Source organism: Equus quagga, chromosome 3 (assembly GCF_021613505.1).
Source record: "Equus quagga isolate Etosha38 chromosome 3, UCLA_HA_Equagga_1.0, whole genome shotgun sequence".
NCBI classification, from domain to species: domain Eukaryota; kingdom Metazoa; phylum Chordata; class Mammalia; order Perissodactyla; family Equidae; genus Equus; species Equus quagga.
In genome coordinates, this window is record NC_060269.1 from 112,105,740 (window position 1) to 112,129,337 (window position 23,598).

General features: G+C 43.1%; 1 protein-coding gene across 1 annotated transcript in view; it reads left to right on the top strand.

Annotated features, from left to right (window-relative positions):
- The window catches only part of SPINK2 (serine peptidase inhibitor Kazal type 2), a 71,944-nt gene that overhangs the window by 42,704 nt on the left and 5,642 nt on the right, over window positions 1-23,598 (top strand). The window contains exons 2-3 of the mRNA XM_046655763.1: window positions 19,486-19,633; window positions 20,779-20,822. Of these exons, the coding sequence (XP_046511719.1) occupies window positions 19,486-19,633; window positions 20,779-20,822 (192 nt within the window). The remainder of the gene's footprint in view (window positions 1-19,485; window positions 19,634-20,778; window positions 20,823-23,598) is intronic.

Consider the following 23,598-nt stretch of genomic DNA (forward strand, 5'->3'; position numbering starts at 1 on the left):
CAAAGAAGGAATGCAGTTTGTAGAGTTTCAGCCCCACCTCACAAAGCCCAGCATGGATGTATAAAAACCACCAGCATACAGGGCTCAAAGGACTTGGAGAGCAATTCTTTCTGGGTTTGGAGTTGATAGATAATAACAGGCACACTCTCCATATCAGAATTCTGAGATGCACATAAAGGCCAGCTTGGAAGAAAAGTCATAGCCTTAAATAGAAACACTAATACAGCTGATTCAAGTTATTTGCAGTAGCTATGTCCTGTAAAGTTGCCACAAATGCTGACTTAGCAGGTACTGAACTGATGCTCCTACAGAGAGTACAGGGTTAGGTTCCTGTGAGCCTCTGCTCACAACATTTTTGTCAAACAATCAACACGTAACTTTGTTTTATGGGTGTATATGCTTAAAGACACCTTATTTAATATACAGCTAATTGACATTGAACTCATGTCCAGTGGTACTATAACTCATGTCTGAAGGAAGCTCATCTAACTCATGTATTTTTCTGTAAAACTCATTACAACAAGGGACAAAAGTTCCTTCTTGCATTTAGGAACACTAGGCAATACTTCAGTACCTTGATTGGGGGCATGAACAGTGAAATCACCAATAAAAACTACAAAAATGTGGAAAATGTGGCACTAAATAGACTGAGGAAAGAACACTTGTTTATAGTATGAGAGCTTAAACAAGAAGGCAGTGTCACCTTGTTTACTCCAGCTGGTAACCAGCCTATCAGTTGACTCGGTTTTTTGCCCTCTGCTTGTGTCTCTGACCGGCTGCAAAAAGCACCTGAGGATCCACTGGATATTTATGAGGCAGGCAGTTCTGATACGGCTCCCAGTGGTCCCTGCCTTGTCATCTTTTCCCCTTTCCTGTGGGCTGGATCCAATGATTCATTTCTAATGTACAGAATACAGTAGTATAATATGGCATAGAGTACAGAATACTGTCATTAGGTTACTGTAGGGGAGGAAAAATATCCTTTTCCTTCTACCCTTCTAAGTTCTCGTTTGGGGCCCCAGTAATAAAATAGAGATTAACAAGAGGAAAACAAATGGAAGTTATTAACGTGTATTTCTCATATATACGTGGGAGAGACTCAGGGAAAGAGTAACTCAAAGAGGTGGCTTAGGACTCTAGCTTATAGAGCATCTTCAATAAAGAACAATAAATTTGTAGAGAAAGGATAGGACAAAGGAAAGTAGTTTTAGACTTCCAAGGGTGGCAAAACTGTGGGAAGGTAAATATTAGCAGACAAAGGCTAGTTAGTAAAATTTGTTAGGTAGTTTCCTCTGGTGCCGTCTCCAGGCTGATATGGGTCTGAAGTTACCTCTGGTAACTAACTTTTGCTTTTCCTGGTATGGGGGGAGGAGAGACACCTTTGAAAATTTATGTCTTGCTTTCAGGCAAGTAGGGTAAGGGGAGGGAATTTTTCTTGTATCTGCTTCTTTTCAATTGCCTTCAGCTCAAAATAATTTTTAGGTCAAAGAGGTATATTTTGGGGTGACATATCTGATCTCTTTCATTTCAAAAGACTATGAGTTTCATCTTACTGGTGCTTTTTGTCCCTGGCTATTTTTCATGCCTGCTCTGATGGAGAAGGCCACTGTCAAGGAACTAAGGGCAACCTTGGAACAACAGCCAATGAAGAGCTGAGTCCTACCAACAACCACTGAGTGAGCTTGGAAGTGGTTCTGTCCAGTGGAACATAGAGATGACTGTGTCCTTGGCCAGCACCTTGACTGCAGCCTCACGATAGATCCTGAAGCAGAGGGCCCGGTGAAGCCTGGGTTTCTGACCCCCAGAAACTGTGAGATAATAAATGTATATTGTTTTAAGTCACCAAGTTTTAGGGTAATTTATTAGCAATAGATAACTAATACAACAAGAAAAATTCAAGTAAATAAATGAAGCACTAAATTTGAAAAACTTAAAAGAAAAACAAAATAAACCTAAGAAAAGCAAAATATTGGGGCTGACCTGGTGGCACAGAGTTAAGTTTACACGTTCCACTTCGGCGGCCTGGGGTTCGCCGGTTCAGATCCCGGGTGCAGACATGGCACCGCTTGGCAAGCCATGCCGTGGCAGGCATCCCACATAGAAAGTAGAAGAAGATGGGCATGGATGTTAGCTCAGGGCCAGTCTTCCTCAGGAAAAAGAGGAGGATTGGCAGCAGATGTTAGCTCAGGGCTAATCTTCCTCAAAAAAAAAAGCAAAATAAAGCTCAAATACAAAATTAACAAATTAGAGAATTGAAAAACAATAGAACAAAGAAATAAATCCAAGAACTGATTCTTTGAAAAGCAATTAACTACTAACTAACCCAAGAAATAGAAAAGAAGAAAGCATAAATACTGAAAATAAGAAATGAGAATGGGGAAATAAGCGCAGATACAGAAAAAAAATTTTAAATACTTTCTTCAACTTTATGCGTTACCAAAATCTTAAAAAGGAAATTTTTTTTTCTTTTGCTTTATCTCCCCAACCCCACCCCCGTACATAGTGGTATATCTTAGTTGCAGGTCCTCCTAGTTGTGGGATGCCACCTCAACGTGACCTGACAAGCGGTGCCATGTCCCCGCCCAGGATCTGAACCTTGGGCCGCCGCAGCAGAGCCTGCAAACTTAACCACTTGGCCACGGAGCCGGCCCCAAAAAGGAAATGTTGATTTCACACCTTACTCCCTTCTTTTTTCCAATGGGGAAAGTCAACTGGCTTCAGTTTGGGCTTTGCAGCGTTATCCTGACTGTTACCTGTAATTCAGGGTGACACTGGGTGAAAGTCTTGCAGAGCAGTATTTCTCAACCTGCATGTCATGGCCTATTTGTTAAAGAACAAAAATTCAACCAAGTAAATTTGAAGATCTAATTGGCTTTATTCAGTGATTCGTGAATCGGGCAGCCTCCCCTCTAGCAAGTAGAAGACAGCTCCTCGGAGGAGTTGTACAAAACGGAAGGTTTTTATAGGCAGAAAGAGGGTGGGACAAAGAAGTTAAAACAGTGGATTATTTCAGTCAAGGTCACCTTCCCTTAGGAGAAAGTGGGGGGTTTTATTAGGCAGACTATCTTACTAGTGTTGATCAGGAAATTTCAGACTCATTGGTTTAAAATTCCACTTCTGGGCCAGCCCTGATGTTAGCTCAGGGTGAATCTTTCCCAGCAAAAAAATAAAATAAAATAAAATTCCACTTCTGGGAGAGGCTGCAATTAGGTTAGTTCGTAAGTCTTGGTGGAGCTTCGTGTAAGTGACTCCACTTTGGGCCTGGTGTTTCTTTTTCAATATATTCATGGTTAATGAAATCCATGCAGTGGATCTTGACCAATATTTATAAGTGACATACAATAGAATACAAAAATCTGAATGCATAGCACAGAAGGATAAGTATTATTTTCATATAACTTGTACTTCAGTTAACATGTGTGCGCGCACATGTTAGTTGCTACGTAAAGTGTATTTCTTATTTTTTGTCCATGTCAAAAGGGTTTGAAGCCACTAGTGCACAGGACTCAGTGGAAAGTAATTCTGTACACACAGATGGCTGCCAAGACCATCTTTAATCGTGAGTCCTAACACCGAAACAGGAAGGTACAATTTTTCTCCTTTAAAATATATGCCACGACCTTATAGGCTTCAAACTCAGACTCATTTTTTCCAGGGATTTCCTTTCCTTTCTGTACCTGCTGCATAATATCACTGACGATTTCCATCTGTTCCAAAGATCTTGTATTTCGTGGCAACTGTGAGCTAGAGTTCTTCAGTTTTATCCATTTAAAAATTATGCTTGCATGTTTTTCATATTGAAAATTTGTTCATTCCTTGCTACGTGGTGGATTCCTGAACTTTGACTATATTATTTTTCCTTTAGTCTTAAGTTATAATTTTTTTCCATATGGACTCTATCTGCCTGACATATGGAAAAACAAAAGAAAAACATTGAAGATCAAACAATTTCACCAGTCCTTCGGATTGCCCTTGCCTCCTACGTTAATTCCTTCTTTCTGCCCTTCTCTACTCTCCTCTTAAATATTGCATTGAGCAGGCATTTACATTTCTCTCTCTCTCTTCCCAGCATCTCCACTCCCTTCCTAGCTGGGGGCTGTCCTGTCATAGGCAGTGTCTAAGAGAGCTCCCAATGTTCCCCACCTCCTATTTTTCCTTCCCTTGTCTACTCCCTTCCTCTCGAGTGTCCATTGACTAGCTTCTAACAAATAAAATATGGCAAAAGTGCTGGGATGTCACATCCAAGATTACCATACAAAAAGACTGTGACTTCCATCTCTGTCAGCCTTCATCTGGAAGAAGCCAACCACCATGGTGTAAATAGCCCAATGCACAGGTCTACATGGCAAGGAACTGATGACTCCAGCTAACAGCCCACAAGGACCTGAGGCCTGACAACAGCCACGTGAGTGAGCTTGGAAGTGGATCCTCGCTTAGTTGAGCCTGGAGATGACTGTACCCCTGGCTGAAAACATAACTGCCCATCTGCTGTGGGATCAAAGCCAAACTCTTTGGCATGACTCACCAGACCCTTTATGCTTTGGTCCCTGCTCTGCACTCCAGCCTCATCAGACCCTCCCCTTGCTCTACCTCACCTTGCCCTCCAGCCTAGCTGACCCACTGATGTTTCTTACTAGGCCAGGACCCCTCTCTAGGCCTTTGCCTGTCTACTCGCCTGCCTGGGATGCCCTTCCCCATTCCTATTCCAGAAAGCTTTTCCAGGACCCCCAAGTCTGGGTTGGTTTTCTATGGTACTTGGGAAGCATCGCAAACATAGCACTTACTGTTACTGAAACCGATGTAGGTTCACTCCTGGCGAGCTAAATCAGACTCTCCACCAGAAGTAGTTGTCTCACAAAGTAAAGTATATTTGTGGTAAATAGGAGACCATGAGGAATCATTTCCAGAGTCATGGCATCCCCGAACAAAGAGAAGCAGGGACATTTATTTCAGATGGGGAATGACTATTCAAAAGGGAGAGGTGGGTATTCACTTGCGCAGGCTCAGATGGAAAACACACTTTCACATACACTGCAGGTTACGGTAATAAGACCTAAGCTCCTCCTGGAGAGATCTTAGCATTAAAAATAAGGCAAAGGTCATAGGCGTAGCTCTCTGGTAAGGCCTGGTCTGGTTCTGGGGGGTTGGTGATTGCATCTCCTTAACATAACAAAAGGAAAAAGAACAATTTGGGAAAACAGTTAAAACCCACACTTGAGTTCCTCCAAGTAACTAGTCAGTGACACTACCACGTAGTAATATGTTTACTTGTCATCTTTCCTCACTGAACTGCAAGCTCCCTGGGAATAGGACTGTCCACTTTATATTCATCTTGGAATTGTTAGCGCACCTTACAAAATCTCCAGGCACGCAATAAGCCTTCATAAATATTTTCTGAATGAACAAGTGTGAGTGAGGATGTTTTACAAATCTAACCACAGGAGGGGAGAGAAAGAAGTCATTCATGAGGGCTAGGTGTGCCTTTGGGAGAATGTGGAATTTCAGACATGCTTCGTGGATGGGCCAAGGCTTGGCAGGGCTTTGGCGTCCTGGCAGGCGGGAGCTGGGGTTTTGGAGACGAGGGTGAGCTGAGGAGGCTGGGGAGGAGGCTGAGCGGAGGAAGCTTAGGGGTAGAAGCTTACCCAGGTGAGGCAGTGACTGCAGACAGGGAAGTTTCAAGAAGACAAAGGTTTTTTTAAACCACCTTGGTGAGGTGCCTGGGCCTTAATTATAAAGGCGTCAGAAAACTGTTGAAGGTGGGTGCATGGGTTGGGCTTCTTAGATGGATTAGACGGTTAGGTCATTCTCCATAGACATGTTATAAAGAGCCGTTTCTGAATGTACCATGTCTGCCAGTGTAAACACTCATCCTTGAAGGAAAGAACCAGAATGCTTCTTCCTTTATTTAGGTCAGGCTGCTCTTTAAAATGGCTCGGACTGCCCTAGGGAGGAAGAAGGACCTGGAAAGCCGGTCGATGAGGTGTTGGCCCAGGGCTAGGAGGCAGCTGAGCCCCTAGGAAGCCAAGTTGCTACAGGCATCCCTAAATCTCCACCGGGCTCCGTGACTCTGTGATCTTGCAGGCACGTTTAAAGCTGGAAGGGGAGCGAGCATCTTTATTGTGTGTCTAAAGCGTGTTTCACATCCCCCCCACCCGAGCTGGGTCTTTGATTGCCCTGCTTCAAAATATTTGCACATGAATGACACACAATGGGACAGTAGTTACACCATCCCCTAGAAGGGCTGGTTTGGGCACCAGAATTGGAGGAGGATCACCTTTAACTCATCTGGGACTGTCTATAGCCACTTAGTGGACCGCAGAATTTATTCAGAAAATGGGCTGGGTGGGGCCAAATACTTGTGTTCTCTTTTAATTGTCTTTAGGCTGAGGAGAGAGAGGGGAGGATGAAATTTCTCTTTTGCACCAGCATCCCAGCTCCCCCTTATTCTGGCCCTGCACACTGCCGCTTTACTCCACAACCCCCACGTGCTCCCACTAAAAGGGCAGGCCCCCTCCCCCAGTTGCCACCAGAGGTAGAATTTTCCAAGAAGCCAGAGTTTTTGTGGTTGTTCCTAATCGGTGCCTGTGTCTTGATGCCAGATCTCCTCCCAGTGTCTGTCTTAACCCCCTCACCAACCCTCACAGTGTCGTCTTTCTCAACGTGTCTTCAAAGACCTGATGTTGTTATTTCATACTGCAGTCGATGCTACCAGTGACATTGTTTGTGGAATTTTAGCCTAAAAGTGGAATACTTCAGTGACTGAAAAAATAAGAAATGCTGAAATGTAATTGCAGAGAAAATTGGGGACCATGTATCTATCTTTCCAGGATTGGGCCTCACGTAGAAAAGATTGCTCATCACATATCCATATCTAGTTTACTGCCTTCTCAAGGTTTCACGGGAGAGACACACAAGTCCTTTAGCACCAAAGACTGCGAGATCCTTGAGGCTCAAGGCTGTGTCGTATTTATTCCTGGAGCTGCCACACAGCTGACATAATGAACATGTTTGTATATTTAGGAGAGAAGCTGCCAGTATTCTCTGAGCTGACTTCTCACACCCTTCCCTTTCTGCATAAATCACAGACTCAGGTCTCACTCCTGCAAGAGCAAACCAAACAAGTGTCCCCATAACCCCTCCCCCTCCTCGTCCCACCTTCTGACTTGCCCCTGCCACCGACCTTAGCTGCTGTTTTTTCTCTGTCTTTCTAGAAAAAGAGTGATTAGCTCCACTTCTATTCACTCCCTACTCCCCAACATTATGAACTCTGCATTGAGCGTCCATTACCTACACAACTGTACTCGCTACGTCCATCAGTAGCTCCCTCATTAAGAATCCAGTGGGCTCCATTTAGTCTCTTGGCATGTGTTGCAGTTGATTGGTTTGCCTTGACATGCTTCCATCACAGCTTCCCTACCAACACACTGTTCCGGTTCTCCGAGGACCTTTTCAGGCCACTTCTCCCCTCCCCTGCTTCAGAGCCTCCTTTTAGTTTCACCCACGGCCTCATGAACACAGGTGTTGCCAAGGGCTCTAATGCTGATCTCCTCCTGTCTGGAACCTTGCTCCTCAGTGTGCCCCACCTGGACCAGCAGCACTGGCATCATTGAGAGCTTGTTAGAAATTCAGAATCTTAGGTCCTACACTGGACTTCCTGCATCAGAATCTGCATTTTTACTAAGATCCCCAAAAGACTCACCTGCTCATTAAAGTTTAAGAAGTGCTAGTCTCATAGCCGCATTGTCCCATAGAAATACAATGTGGGCTGCGTGTGTAATTTAAAATTTCTAATAGACACATTTAAGAAAGTGAAAAAAAACAACTGAAATTAATTGTAATCATACAGTAGTTCATTTAATTTGATATATCCAAAATGTTATACACAATTTCAACATGTAATCCATATAAAAATTATTGAAATGTTTTATGCTCCTCTTTTGTAGTAAGTATTTGACATCGGTGTATATTTTATGATGCGGGCTCGGTGAGTCAAGGAGTTGAAAGAAAGTTGTCTTGGACTCTCAAATTCTGGCAGTAGTGCTCTTTTATTAGAGAATAGCATGGAGTAGCATGGGGACAGGGCCCATGGGCAGTGAAGAGCTGCAATGTGTTGAGGGTTAGAGCTAAATTTATAAGGCATAGGTATGTGAGTTATTTCTTTACAAGACAAAGGAAAGATCATGAAAAAAATCGTTAAAATTGTATCAGTGCTGGTGGGCTCTGGTTATTGGGTGGTCCTATAACTTTAGAAAAGAATCGGATCGGATCAGGTCAGGACATCCTATGCTTCCCGGAGGATGATATAGATCAGGATGTAGGGCAGGACGCCTTGGGCTTCCCTCTCTGGGGCAGCCTTGATCCTCATCATTTTAGACTTAAAGCACATCTCAATTCCCACCAGCTACATTTCAAGTATTTAGAAACCGCATGGCTAATGGCGACCATATTAGACAATGCAGCTACAGAGTTCAGCATGCAGATAAGAACTTATGGTTTGAAGCAAAACAAATCTGTGTGTGAATCTGGCTTCAGCACTTATTAGCTTTGTGATCTGGGGCAAATTCCCCTTTCTGGGCTTCTTTCCTCATCATGTTAGCAGGGAATAATCTTAGTTATTTCACAGGGTCTCAGTGAAGATTAGAGCTAACGTATGTAAAAGAGAGCAGTTAGCACTTGCTAAATGGTGACTGTTAATACTTACCTCTGTTTTCTGGGCTTTATCTAATTATATGCTTCTTTTACTAAATTTCTAAATTCTAAAAATTTGCTCCCTTATTTTCCTTTTTTTTTTTTTTTGAGGAAGATTGGCCCTGAGCTAATCTCTGTGCCAATCTTCCTCTGTTTCGTATGTGGGATGCAGCCACAGCGTGGCCTGATGAGCAGTGCTAGGTCTGTGCCCAGGATCCGAACCTGCGAACCCCAGGCTGCTGAAGCAGAGTGTGCAAACTCAACCACTACGCCATCAGGCCAGCCCCCAAAACTTGCCTCCTTAATAAGCAACATGTTAATTATCATTATTATTGTTATTTGCAAAAAGCTTTCTTATAATTTAATGGCTATTAAAAGATTGTTTTAGTGCTTCTTCATATGGTCCTTAGTAACTGATTCAAAATATAAACACTTTAAATCCTTGCTTCAAAAGTTGTATAATGGTACAGACTGTGGAGCCAGACTGCCTGGGTTCAAATCCTAGCTCTGCTACTTACCAGTTTTTCCTCAGTTTCCTCATCTAAAACAGGGCTAATAATAGTCTCTATCCTATGGAGTTGTTATAAAGATTAAATGAATAAATACATAGAAATTCCTTACCCCAGTACCTGACCCATGGTAGGCACTAGATGTTTTAACGAGAATAAAAGACCCATTAACAGTAACAATTGTGAAGAGTTTGAGGATATTGCAAAAGCCTATGTTCTAATATTAAATAAAAGAAACAGCACAAAATGGTTCTTATAGTATGAGCACAACTATATTAGAAACAAAGTAGCTTAGAATTATGGCTAGGAGTGAGACGCTAAACATGAATTGTGGTTGTGTTTGGGAGACAGAACTTTGAAGAATTTTTTCTTTCTGCTTTTCAAAATGTTTATTAATTTTGTAATGAGGAGAACTAAATTAACTTTATTTTTTAATTGCTTACTGGTGGAGCGCACTGACTCGGGAATAAATTGTTCATGTTTAATACTTGGCTCACAGTAAGTCCAATAATATTGGTTTTTTAAAAATTAAAACGAATTGAAATAACAGTGGATACTTCACAGGTTATCATGAAGATAAAATGAGAGCAGTTTGAAAACTAAAGTACCACATAAATGAGGAACCAGTTATAATGTCAACTCACTTCCACTAGATGGCAGTAGACATCGACAAATTGAGTGTAGTGGAGCTCAACTAAATACGGAGCTAAGGGAGAACACAAATACGGGGCAGTTTTCGTGAAACTACTTGGCACGCCTAGTCTCCCCACTGTGATTATACTGGAATGTATACTGGGAGTATATTGAATGTATATTGGAGTGTATGTTGGGAGCGCATATATTATTTCAAATGTGTGAACTACCTGCTTGGACTTATATTGTAATTGATGTAGATTGTAAAAAGTTATTATTTTATTTTAATTAATTATTTTAAAGATTGACACCTGAGCTAACAACTGTTGCCAATCTTTTTTTTCTACTTTTTCTCCCCAAATTACCCCAGCACACAGTTGCATATTCCAGCTGTGGATCCCTCTAGTTGTGGCATTTGGGATGCCACCTCAACATGGTCCAACGAGTGGGTGCCATGTCCGCACCCAGGATCCGAACCAGCAGAACCCCGTGCCACTGAAGGGGAGCGTGGGAACTTAACCAATTGGCCCTGAGGCCGACCTCTGTTATTGTTATTTTAAAGATTGGCACCTGAGCCAACATCTGTTGCCAATCTCTCTCTCTCTTTTTTTTCTTCTTCTTCTCCCCAAAGCTCCCTAGCACATAGCTGTATATTCTAGTTCTGGGTCCTTCTAGTTGTGCTATGTGGGACACCGCCTCAGCATGGCTTGACGAGTGGTGCCAGGTCCCTGCCTAGGATCTGTACCTGCAAACCCTGGGCTGCTCAAGCAGAGCAGATGAACTTAACCAGTTGGCCATGGGGCCAGCCCCCAAAAACGATTATTTTTATTAGACAAATTTTTTTTTACTAGACTAGAGTAGACTATTTTTTTATTAGATGAGTTCCATATTCATCTCCTTCAGTTTCCATTTTCATCTCTGGACATTCCCACATGCGCCTATGCTCTGGCCTACCCCCTTGTTACTCAAAGTCTGGTCCGCAGAGCAGCAGCATCAGCTTCAACTGGGAACTTGCAGAAATGCAGAATCTTGGGCCTCACCCTAGACTTCCTGCGTCCAAGTGATTCACGTGCATATCACAGTTTGAGGAGCATTTGAACCTCTTGGAATTCTCTAAAGTTCCTGGGCCTTTGCACATGCTGGTTTTCCCAAATCAGAAACACCTCTTTCCCCATCTCCTAGACAAATTGTCCTCTTATTTACTCTTCTTACTTATTAGTGAGGGAATCAGCATGTTGGTAAAACTGGTTCAAAGAAGGAGAGGAGACTGGTAAATATATAATCTCTGAAGAAGAAGAATGTCAGAATAAGACTGCGGAATTAAATACAACACTGCTTTATATCGACAGAGCAACAAAACAGTAACCTTTGCAGTTATATTTTCTACCTGACAAAGTCATTTACAACTTACCTTCTACAAGTTAACGCCTAACTATATACTCTAGGTCGTATCAATAGTAAATAAGTCAAATATGATGACATCACCCAGAATCAGATGATCTACGTGCTACCTTCCTAGATAATGCTCCAGTATGACTTTGAAAAGGCGCATGGTAATATTTTGCATTATTTCCAGGTTTTAGATAATTTTTCTTAAAAGTTTAAACTTGGTGACAGAGGCAACAAGGACAAAACCCTTTGGGTTGCCAAACTTGTCTTAACACAGTAGAATTAAAATTATGTTAGTTTCAGAGGATGAAGTGAATATCTACATCATAGAGCTGAATGGAAAGGAAAACAAGATTGAATTAGGCTTGTCTTTTTTTTTTTTAATAAACTTTATATACGTTATTAAGATGGCTTTTTTTCTTTTTCTTTTTTTTTTTTTTTTTGGTGAGGAAGATTGGCCCTGAGCTAACATCTGTTGCCAATCTTCCTCTTTTTGCTTGAGGAAGATTGTCGCTGAGCTAACATCTATGCCAGTCTTCCTCTATTTTGTGTGGGATGCCACCACAGCGTGGCTTGATGAGCAGTGTATAGGTCCATGCCTGGGACCCAAACCCACAAACCTCAGGTGGCTGAAGCAGAGCACAAGAACTTAACCGCTATACCACTGGGCCAGCTGAGGCTTGTCTTTTAAAAGATGTCTTCCTGACTTTCTTTGATCCCCACTACACTAACCATAAAATGGGGAGAAAACCTACTTCATATGGCAGTTGATCTCAAATACTGTGGTCTTAGGGTCTAAGAGCAAATCTTTTTTTTCTGTCTGAGGTTTTTTTTCCCTTGTAGGATATTTGTATTTTATTTATTTATTTTTTCAATTACTTTATTGAGGTGATAATGGTTTATAACATTGTGTAATTTCAGGTGTACATTATTATTTATCACTTTCTGTATAGACTACATTGTGCTCATCAGTAATAGTCTACCATTTATCTGTCATTGTATATGTGTGTCCCTTTAATCCTTTTGCCCATCCCCCAACACTCTTCCCCTCTGGTAGCCAGTAATCTGTTCATTTTTGGGTTTTTTTGAGGAAGATTAGCCCTGAGCTAACATCTGCTGCCAATCCTCCTCTTTTTGCTGAGGAAGACTGGCCCTGAGCTAACATCCATGCCCATCTTCCTCTACTGTGTATGTGGAATGCCTATGACAGCATGGCTTGCCAAGCGGTGCCATATCCGCACCCGGGATCCAAACCGGCGAAGCCCGGGCCGCTGAAGCAGAATGTGCGCACTTAACCACTGCGCCACCAGGCTGGCCCTAATCTGTTCTCTTTATCCATGTGTTTGTTTATCTTCTGCATATGAGTGAAATCATGCAGTGTTTGTCTTTCTCTGGCTTATTTTGCTTAACATAATGCCCTCAGGTCCACCCATGTTGTGGTAAATAGGACATTTTTGTCTTTTTTTATGGCTGCATAGTATTCCATTGTATATATACACCACATCTTCTTTATCCATTCATCAGCTAATGGGCATTGGATTGCTTCCATATAAGACCAAGTTTGTTTGTTTGGGTTTTTTTTTTTGGTGAGGAAGATTGGCCCTGAGCTAACATCTGTGCCAATCTTCCTCTACTTTGTATGTGGGATGCCACCACAGCATGGCCTGATGAGTGGCATGTAGGTCTTCACCCAGTATCCAAACCAGCAAACCCCAGGCCGCTGAAGCAGAATGCCTGAACTTAACCACTACACCACCAAGCCAGCGCCCCAATTTTTATACTCTTAAAAATTATTGAAGACCCCAAATAATTTTTTTTATGTCTGTCAATATTGAATAATATGAGAAATTCAAACAGAAATTTTGAAAATACTTAGCTCATTTAAAAAATAACAATAAACTCATTATTAGTTAACATAATTTTTATGAGAAAGAACTGTATTTTTCAAAACTTCGCAAAGGGTTGGCTTTGATTCAGAGGACTCAAAGTTTTCCACAGTGCCTTTGATGCTTCTGTAACTTCCATTTATTTATGTATTTATTTACTTATTTTTGGTGAGGAAGATTGGCCCTGAGCTAACATCCATGCCAATCTTACTCTTTTGTTGGTGAGATGCTGCCACAGCATGGCTAGATGAGCAGCATGTAGGTCTGCACCCAGGATCCAGGCCTGCAAACCCTAGGCCACTGAAGCAGAGCGCACAAACTTAATCACTATGCCACTGGGCCAGCCCTGTAACTTCCATTTGTGAGGTTTGAAAACATGTTGGTCCAAGATGGGCCTAGGAATGACAACACATAATTTTGGTATTTATATGGCCTTATTTACTAAGTGATTAATTTTTTTAAAAAAACATTCTCTTACTCATAGCTCTTGTGTAATCAATTAGGAGTAGGTTATACATTGATTGTGACCATTATTTGAGTTTGTTGTTGTTATTTTAACTGGGTTTTTTTGTTGTCGTTAAAGATTGGCCCTGAGCTAACATCCATTGCCAATCTTCTTTTTTTTTTCCTTCTTCTCCCTAAATTCCCCCAGCACATTGTTGTATATTCTAGCTGCAGGTTCTTCTAGTTCTGCTGTGTGGGACGATGCCTCAGTATGGCTTGATGAGTGGTGCTAGGTCCACGCCCAGGATCCCAACCGGTGAAATCCTGGGCAGCCACAGCAGAAGGCGTGAACTTAACCGCTAGGCCGTGAGTCCCTTAACTGGGCTTTTTATCATGATAATATCACTGGAATGTAAGTTCCTAGAGGGTGGGGATTTTTAGTATGTTTTGTTCACTGCTAAATCTAGGGCGGTGCACAACAGCATTGTGTAAATATGTGTAGACTGGATGAATGAATGGGACATTTCTAAGATCATATATCTTTCTGGATTTCGGGGAAGGTTTCGTTCAAAAATAATTGTTTATCTTAAAAAATTTTTTTTTTCTGTAACTTCCAAAACGTGGCTCTGTAGAGTGCCCACCTTACAAAAAGAGGGCTCTAAAAATATCTTTGTGGTAAGAGTCGTAAATACTTGAGAACTCTTTCCAAAGAAGTACAATTTAAATTTATTGATGACTAGTTAAAAAAAAAATTCTGGGGACTGTGTATGTAATGAGGTAGCAAAAATGTTTTTGATAAATTCTCAGTTTTCACCACTACATTTCTCTGTTTTCCAGCTACCAGAAGCATGTATAACTAAAAACACCCAAAACACATTGTAATTTCACAACACTCTGTGTAGGCTGTGCTGGGCTAGAAAGTTCAGGTATTCTCGCATTATTTAATTCTAAGTCATACTGTCATTTTGTTTGTGGTGACAGTAATTTTTTTTTAAAGATTGGCATCTGAGGGGCTGGCCCCGTGGCCGAGTGGTTAAGTTCGCTGGCTCCACTTAGGCAGCCCAGGGTTTCACCAGTTCGGATCCTGGGCGTGGACATGGCACCACTCATCAGGCCACGATGAGGTGGCGTCCCACATGCCGCAACTAGAAGGACCCACAACCAAGAATATACAACTATGTACTGGGGGGCTCTGGGGATAAAAAGGAAAAAAAATAAAATCTTTAAAAAAAAAAAGTTAGACTTCTATAGGCACAATCAGCCAGATAATTCAGCATAAGAACCATAATTTCGAACAAAGTGACCAGATAATAGGGCTGAAAAAATATTTTATTTTGCCTAAATTGCCTAGATATTTTGTTCAATTTTCACTTTTTGAGCTGTGGAGACCTAAGCAGGAGTGAGTGTCTAGAAAAGGACCAAAAACCAAACCACAAGGATTAACCCAGAACACGTCTCCTAGCTTGCTCTTGGCATTACCCTCTAACAAACATGCTGACTGTGGCATTGGCCATTTTCGTTTGGCATATTTGGCCAGAGGTCAGTAAACTTTGGCCCATAGTCTAAAGATGGCCTGCTGCCAGTTTCTGTAAAGTTTTACTGGAAAACAGCCATGTCCATTTGTTGACTTATGGTCTTACAAAGGCAGAGTTGATGAGTCATGACAGACTGTATGACCTGCAAAGTCTAAAGTATTTATTCTTTAGCTCTTTACAAAAAATATTTGTTAACCCTTGTTCTTGGCTGACAAATGCCGAGAGAACTATGTGAAAAGCCCTATGGTATAAAAATATTTCTAGGGGCCAGCCCAGTGGTGTAGTGGTTAAGTTGATGTGCTCTGCTTCTGCGACCCAGGGTTTGTGGATTTGGATCCTGAGTGCAGACTTAGTACCGCTCATCAAGCCGTGCTGTGGTGGTGTCCCACATAGAAGAACTAGAAGGACTTACAACTAGGATATACAACTATGTACTGGGGCTTGAGGGAGGAAAAAAAAAGAGGAAAATTGTCAACAGATGTTAGCTCAGGGCCAATCTTCCTCACCAAAAAAAAAAAAAAGGCAAAAAAAATGACACGTACATAACTTTTATTTTTTTATCACTTATACATGCTGTATTAATTTACTGGAGCTGCCATAACAAAATACCACAGACCAGGTGGCTTAAACAACAAAAATGTATTTTCCCCCAGTTCTAGAGGCTACAAGTCCAAGATCAAGGTGTTGGCAGGGTTGGTTTCTTCAGAGGCCTCTCCCCTTGGCTTGCAGATGGCCACCTTCTCGCTGTGTCCTCACATGGGCATCCTCTGTTCTCTGTCCTAATCTCCTCTTCTTATCAGGACACCAGTTGTATAGGATTAGGGTCCACCCTAACAACCCCACTTTAATTTATTTACCTCTTTAAAGGGCCTCTCTCAAAATACAGTCACATTCTGAGAGACCGGGGTTAGGACTTCGACAGGAATTTTGCAAGGACACGATTCAACCCATAACACAGGCAAAGTTTGTTAAGAAGAGTGGCAGAGGGCTGCTCCTACACCCACCCTCCCGCCTCATTTCCCAATTTCCGGAAGAAACTGAATTTTCACTCTTTTAAAAACTAATTAGTGGTCTGCCCGTGGCCGAGTGGTTAAGTTCACGTGCTCTGCTTTGGCAGCCCAGGACTTTGCTGGTTCGGATCCTGGGTGCAGACATGTCATGGCTTGTCAGGCCATGCTGAGGCAGTGTCCCACACGCCACAACTAGAATGAACCTACAGCTAAAATATACAACTATGTACTGGGGGGCTTTGGGGAGAAAAAGGAAAAATAAAATCTTTAAAAACAACAACAACAAAACTATTTTGTATTTACCTTCGCATCCAAAATAATCTGTATGTAATGCCTCTTCTTGATTTTTTGGGTTTAGATTTCTTCTCTTGATTTTCACTATGAAAGATTTAACTCTTTCTCACCGCCTATCACTCCCACCGCCCACATGCACTCTCCCCCTCCTTGCATTCTCCCCAAATAGTTAATCATAATTTGGGTTAGATCAATGGTTGATATTTTCATTATTAAACATCTTTGTTTTTCCTGAAGCCAATAACTGTATTTTTTATTTGCTTAGTTCCCCATGTACTTGCTAATCAATCCCCAAACTTTACCCCTTTGGTGTAAACCTCATCTCAACTACTGTAAGACACATTTTGTATTCTATCTGTGTCATTCTCTAGAAACTGTCTCCTGGGGCCTCGTGCTTGTTCCAATCCGGATTGGCTGAACTCTAGGACTGCTATACTGCTGCCTCCTAATTCCCTCTGCTTCTCTCCTGGGTTGGAATTCCTGTTTCCTGAATCTTTCATGTCTTCTTTTTGATCTACTTCCTTATTGTGCTGTCAGTTCAATATTTCAAGGATTCACTTATTCAGGAAACATTTATTGAGCTTGTGTCAGGCACAGTGCTAGGCACGAGGGACCCAGAAGTAAGAGAAATGGACAATGTCACTGCCTGCAGGATGAAGATGTCCAGCTCTGTGACAACACAATGGCCAATATGGGCTGAGTTAGAACCAAGTGCCTAGTTGCCTAGGAACTGAATCACTGCCCTCTTTACACATGCTATCACGCGGATGGAAAGGGACTAAAATTTATTGAGTCCTGCTGGGTCCCAAGTTCTTTATGCACGTTATCTCATTTAATACTTACACATTTCTATTATTATAATACCCATTTTATGAGAGGAAGGCAAAAGTGGAAGCTCTGAGGTTCAGAGCATATTAAGTAACTTGCAGAGCAAGCATCTGACTGTGAAACTCTTTACAGCCATGTTATACCAAGCTGTAAGGAATGAATGCATACAAACTAGAAACTAAGGCTTACCTCCTTCTTAACCAAACAGTCATTTTGCCTTTGCATACTTGTTGTTTGTTTTATTCTATGGACCATACTTTCAGGTAAGCTAAGGTCCTGACTCTCTAGGAATCCCTCATTTATTCAGTCAATAAATATTTGTTGAGCTGTTAATATATGTGAGGTACTCTTCTAGGTGCTGGACACATAGCAGTAAACCGAAAAGAATCACTCCCCTTTTGGAGTGCACATGAGTGAAGAGTGTCAGGGTAAGGAGACTAGGAAAGAGGGGGGACTATATTTTTTATAGGATGGTCAGGAAAAGCATTTCTGATATGGGGACACTTGAGCAGAGACAGAAGGAAGGAGCTATGTCGCTATCCAGGTGGAGAAAACAGCAAGTACAAAGGCCCTAGGGCAGGAACAAGGAGGCCAGTGCCGCTGGCGAAGACTGTCAGGTGAGAGCAGTAAGAGAGCAGCAGAGGCCTTGGAGGCCATAGTAAGAACTTTGTTTTTTATTCTAGTGAAGTGGGAAGACATTGGAGGGTTTTGATGTGATCCTCAGAAGACATGTTGGAAGTCTCATAGGCCATCTACTGTCCACGTCTGGCTTCTCTTTCACAGCTAAACTCACAAGAGTGAGTCTAAACCCTCTGTCTCTGCTTTCTCACCTCATTCCTTCAACCCATGCCATTTGGGCTCTGGACCCCATCACTCCTCTGAAATAGTTCTTATTAAGGTCATCAGTGACCACATCTTGCCAATGCTCAGTCTTCCTAATTCTCAACCTCTTGGCAGCATTCGACATGGTTGCAGCACTGCTCCAGCATTCAGTAACCCCAGACTCTAGCCTGGTTTTCTTCCTCCTTCACAGGCTGTTTCTGCACATCTGTCAAACCTCTGCACACAGTAGTGCCCCAGGACTCTGATCTTGCACCTCTGCTATACCCTCTCCCTGGGCGTTGAGTCCATGGTTTTCAATACCTTTGATATGCTGATGACTTCTGCATTTATATCTCCAGCTCCAAATGTGTAATTCCAACTGCCATGTCCACATGTCCACTTGGATGTCTAACAGGCATCCTCTCCAAATCTGCTTCATCACGGAAATGGCACCCTCACACACCAACTGTTCAGGACAAAATCCTAGGGAGCATCCTTGGTTCTTTTCACTCCAGTAGGCGCCACCTCCAGAATAAATCCTGAATCTGGCCACTTCTCACGGTCCACTGCTACACACTAATTCAAGCCGCCATCATCTCTTGCCTGGATTACTGCAAAAGCCACCAAATTTGTCCCCCTGCCTGCGCTCTTACCTATGCCCTGTCCATTCTACATCTAATCTATTAAAACATAAGTCAGATCAGGGGCATTGTCTTGCTTAAAATCGTCCACTGGCTTCCCACTGCAACCAGAACAAATCCAAATCCTTTATCATGGGCTTTACTGCTGTCCGTGATCTTGGTCTTGTGGTTCCATCTCCTTTCCGCTTCCCTCTCCTTCGCCCAGGGCTCCCGCTGAACATACAGAGCTGACTGCCGCGTCTGGATCTGTGTACTTGCTTTTCCTTGAGCCTGGAATACTCGTCCCCAAGGTCTTCACCAGGCTTCCTTCTTCTCATCCTTCAGCTTTCAGCTCAAACGCCACCTCTGAAAGGCCTCTCCTGACCTCCCAATGGAAAGTCTTCCTCCTACCCTACCAGCACTTAATTTGATAAATTATTGTGTTTATTCACTTGTTTTGGAGTTCCCTGTGTCACCGGATCCCTAACACCTACACTAGAAAGCTTCAGGGACCTCCTTTGCTGAGTTCAGCCCCCAAGCACCGCCTGGGACAGAGTAGATGCTGAAGAAACAGGAGCCCACAAGGTTATTCCCCGGGCTCTTAAAGCTTCTTGTCTGCTGCAGGGAGCGATCTTCCCTTTAATCGCTTTCTCCCATCCTCAGCAGGGAGGGAAGGTGGGGGGCTAGCAACTGCCTCCCCTCCCCCCTACCTCCCCTGGCTCCGCCTCCACCTGACCTTTTCTGCCCCTCTTCCCACTCTCCCTACCTTGCCCCATTCTTCCTCCTCCCCCCGCCCCGCCCCCTCCCCTCCCCTCCCCCTCCCTCAGACCCACCCAGCCGCGCGTCCGACCCGAGCGCGCCCTGCGTCTCACGCGGGCACTGGAGCGCGCAGTCACCCGACGGCCGGCCGCGGAGGAAGGATGGCGCGCATGGCGCTGCGCTTGGTGCTGTTGCTCCTGGTCGGGGACTTGGCAGGTAACGCTCACCCGTGCGCCTGGTCGGCCGAGGACCGGCGCGGGAGTGGTGGAGAGGGGTCTCCCCGGCGGCTGCCCGCCTCGGGATCCTGGCGGCCTCGGTGCCCCTCCGCGCACCCGTTACTGGTGGGTCTAGGCCAGCCGTGCGGTCGCTCCTCCAGCAACGCGAACTTGGAGCGGGGCGTGGGGGATGTTGTGGAGCTGGCGACCTTCTTTAGTGCTTGCTTGGGCTTCGCTCCCAGCAACTTCTTAGTGACACCCTATTTTATTATTAAAATAGTATTTAATATTAAAATAATTGTTTTATTGTTTATTATTTATTTATTTATTAAAGCAAATTTTCTGGAGCCCAAGAGCAGGCGTTGGGTTTTTATGTACCTAGTGGTCCTGTTGAACCTCGGCTGGAGAGGTACAGGAATTGGGAACGCTAACTGCGTCAGGCACTTTGGGGTGTCTGAAAAACGGCCTTTAGTCCAGCCAGACTTGACGCCCATTTTAAAATGGAGTTTAAATGGTATGACCCAATGTTAACTTTTGCGGTTATTACCCTGACTGCAGAGGAAGAGAATATCATGAATTATTGAGTTAATTCCCAGACTTTTATTCCATAGCTGCAAAGTACTTTCTCAAGCAAACCCATTAGGGCGGCCAATTACAGAAACGGTACCAAATGTTCTTTCTGTGTGCCTGCTAGGAACGGTGCCAGAAAACGGCTGAATATCATTTAGTGGGGTGGGGGCTTTAATGGGGGTGGTTCCAAGAAACTAGTCATCCGAGGGAAAGGGGACAAGATGTGGCCTGGATAAGTCACAAGCTGGATTTTAAAAACCCTTGATGAACACGAATTGACCTTCATCACATAGTGTTCTTTTTTTTTTTTTTGAGGAAGATTAGCCCTGAGCTAACATCTGCTGCCAATCCTCCTCTTTTTGCTGAGGAAGACTGGCCCTGAGCTAATATCCGTGCCCATCTTCCTCTACTTATCTGTGGGACGCCTACTATAGCATGGCTTGACAAGTGGTGCCATGTCCGCACCCGAGATCCGGACTGGTGAACTCCGGGCTGCCAAAACAGAACCATGTAAACTTTGCTGGGCCACCTGGCCGGTCTTAATCACGAAGTTTAAAATATCTTTTCTTCTTGCAGGCTCTTCACGTTCTCAACCTGGTCAACTTGCAAAATATAGAAGAGTAAGTAGGAAACCACTGGTATTGTTTTGACTAATACAGTGAAGCAGTTTGGGTTTGGGACTGGTTTTTTTGAAACTATTGACAGCTTCTATAGAAACTGGATTCTCAGGCAGACCTTTTGATACAGATCAAAAATGTAAATATTGGTTGAAAATAGCCTCAGGGCTTTGTTTCCTTTAACGATTTAGAAGGTCCTAGGCCTAGTAGTTATGCCTTGTACTAGGCATTTAATGTACATTATCAAATTAAGTTCTGTGGAAGCAAATGAAAACCAGCCAAATGAGAACAAGCAAAAGCTGTTTCTTCAGACGGTAATAGAGCAAGGAAATCAGCCACCTCACTGTGTTTTGGCTGAGACTCAAAGACAGGTGGAGGAGTGGAAAGCTTTATAGTGGGAAATCGAGGAGGCTTCAGGTGTGCTTGGATTGGAGGCTGCTGGCTGGGGAAGCTGGAGGCAGGTAAACTAGAAGCAGGCATCCTGGGTGATTGGTTAGGAGGGCGTAACTGGCTTTCTCTAGTTGGTCCTAAGTTGGGCAGAGACAAAAGTTAAGGGAGCTGTTAGTTATTGATCAAGTCCTGGCCATTTGGGGCCCGTTGTTACAGAGGTTATTGTTCGGCTCCTGGGACTGTCACTAGAGATAGCCATCTGACTTCCTACAAGTCTGACTTCCGGCAGGCTGGCTTCCTGGGCTGATTATTCTAAGTAATGAGTTGCTTTCCTGGCGGTTGCTGCAGGCTGTGGGTCAGAGTTCTATGTTAATCTCTGGTCTGGCATTGTCCATTTGTATGTTCAGTCTCTCAGTTCTCACAATGACCTTGTAAGGTAGATATTATTATTTTACACATGGAGATATTGACCTCAGTGGGTTAGGTAACTTTGAGAATTCAACTGAGACTAGACCTCTTCCAGGAAGCCTTCCCACTCTATTTTCTTCCTTCAGGGCAGATCTGAATGCACTTTCACTATGCTTCCATTCAGCCTATACTGCATTGTCAGCATCAGCATGATAGTGTAGGGGAGGAAGAAAGTCTGTCTTCCACCCTTCTTAGTTCTCAGCTGGGGCCCCTTAACAAAAGACAGACAACAAGAGAAAAACAAACAGAAGTTTATTAACACGTGCATTGCGCATACACAGGGGAGCACTCAGAGGTGAGTAACTCAAAGTGGCTTAGAACTCTGGCTTATATAGCGTCTTTAACAAAGAACAGTAAATTTGTGGAGAAATGACAGGACAAAGGAAAATGGTGTTAGGCTTCCAAAGGCAGCCGACCATGGGAAGGTAAATGTATGGGAGGAAACAAACGGAGTAAAGTTTGTTTGCAGATTCCTCTGGTGCCGTCTCTGAGCTGATAAGAGTCTAGAGTTGTCTGCAGTAAAGGAGAATTTATATTCTGCCTTTGGGCAGAAAAGGGGCGGGGGGTGGTAGGGAGAGCTTTGCCTGGGTTTGCTGCTTCTTAACTGCCTTTAGCTCAAAATAATTTTTATGTCAAAGAACTATGTTTTTGGGTGACATGCTCTGTTTTCCTCAATGCTTAGATACCACTGTGTGCTGAGTACTGTTCTAAATGCTTTATATATAATAATTCGTTTTATCTTTGACAGCACTGTGAAGTAGGTACCGTTGTTATTCCCTTGGCCGAGATCACACGGAAATGGTAGAGCTGTGGTTCCAACCCAAACAGTCTTGAGTCCAGATCCAGTACCCTTTACTGCCCCATCATAGCATTGAATTGTAATTGCCTGTCTCACCCCAGTAAACCATATACTCCTGGGGTCAAGGATGATGTCTTGTTATTTGGTGCCTAATCTTCAGCACTTAGTGGGTGCCCAATAATACTTTTTGATCAGGTGACTGTTTTCTTGAGTTTATTTTTCTTTCAGAAAATGGGGATAATCCCACCTCCATTTTAGGGCTGGGATTAGGGTAAGGCAGGTGAGGTACCTAGGGTGCAAAATTTAAGGAGACACTCACTCTCAGGAGGCAAGTGCCCCCGGACCCTGCTCTGTTCGTACAGGATTATTAAAAGGATGAATCACACAAGAGATCTTTGGCTTTTCTTCTGCATTTCCACTGCCACTGCTCCAGTTTAGGGCCCCCTTTACTTTTCCCTAGACTAGCTTAGTAGCCCCCTAAGTGATTTTCCTCAACCCTTCAGTATCTCTACTTTCCAGCTCCTGCTACACGCTGCTGCTGCATTTACTCTTCACAACCTCGACTCCAAGGACAGCGTGTCCCTGCATGGAACCCATAAGAGACTTCGCAGTGCCCACGGAGAATGTCTCACCTCCTTAGACAGCTGCCTTTCTACCTGTACCTTCCGTTCCTTTCCCATGACTTTTGCTCTTCTATCCTTAGGCTAGTGCCACATTGTGTTAATTACTGTAGCTTCGTAGTAAGTTTTGAAATGGTGAAGTGTGAATCCTCCGACTTTTTCTTCACGATTGTTTTGGCTATCCTAAGTCTTGCATTTCCATATGAATTTCAAGATCACTCTGCCAATTTCTGCTTCAAAAAAAGCAGTTGGGCTTTTGATAGGAATTGCAATGGACCTGTAGATCAGTTTGAGGAGTATTGCTGTCTTAAGGAAGTTAAGTCTTCTGATCCATGAATATGGGATATCTTTTCATTTATTTAGGTCTTTAATTTGTTTTGACAGCTTTTTTTGTTTTCAGTGTACAATTCTTACACTTCTTTTGTTAAATTTCTTTTTTTTTTTAAGATTGGCACCTGGGCTAACAACTGTTGCCAATCTTTTTTTTTTTTTTCCTGCTTTA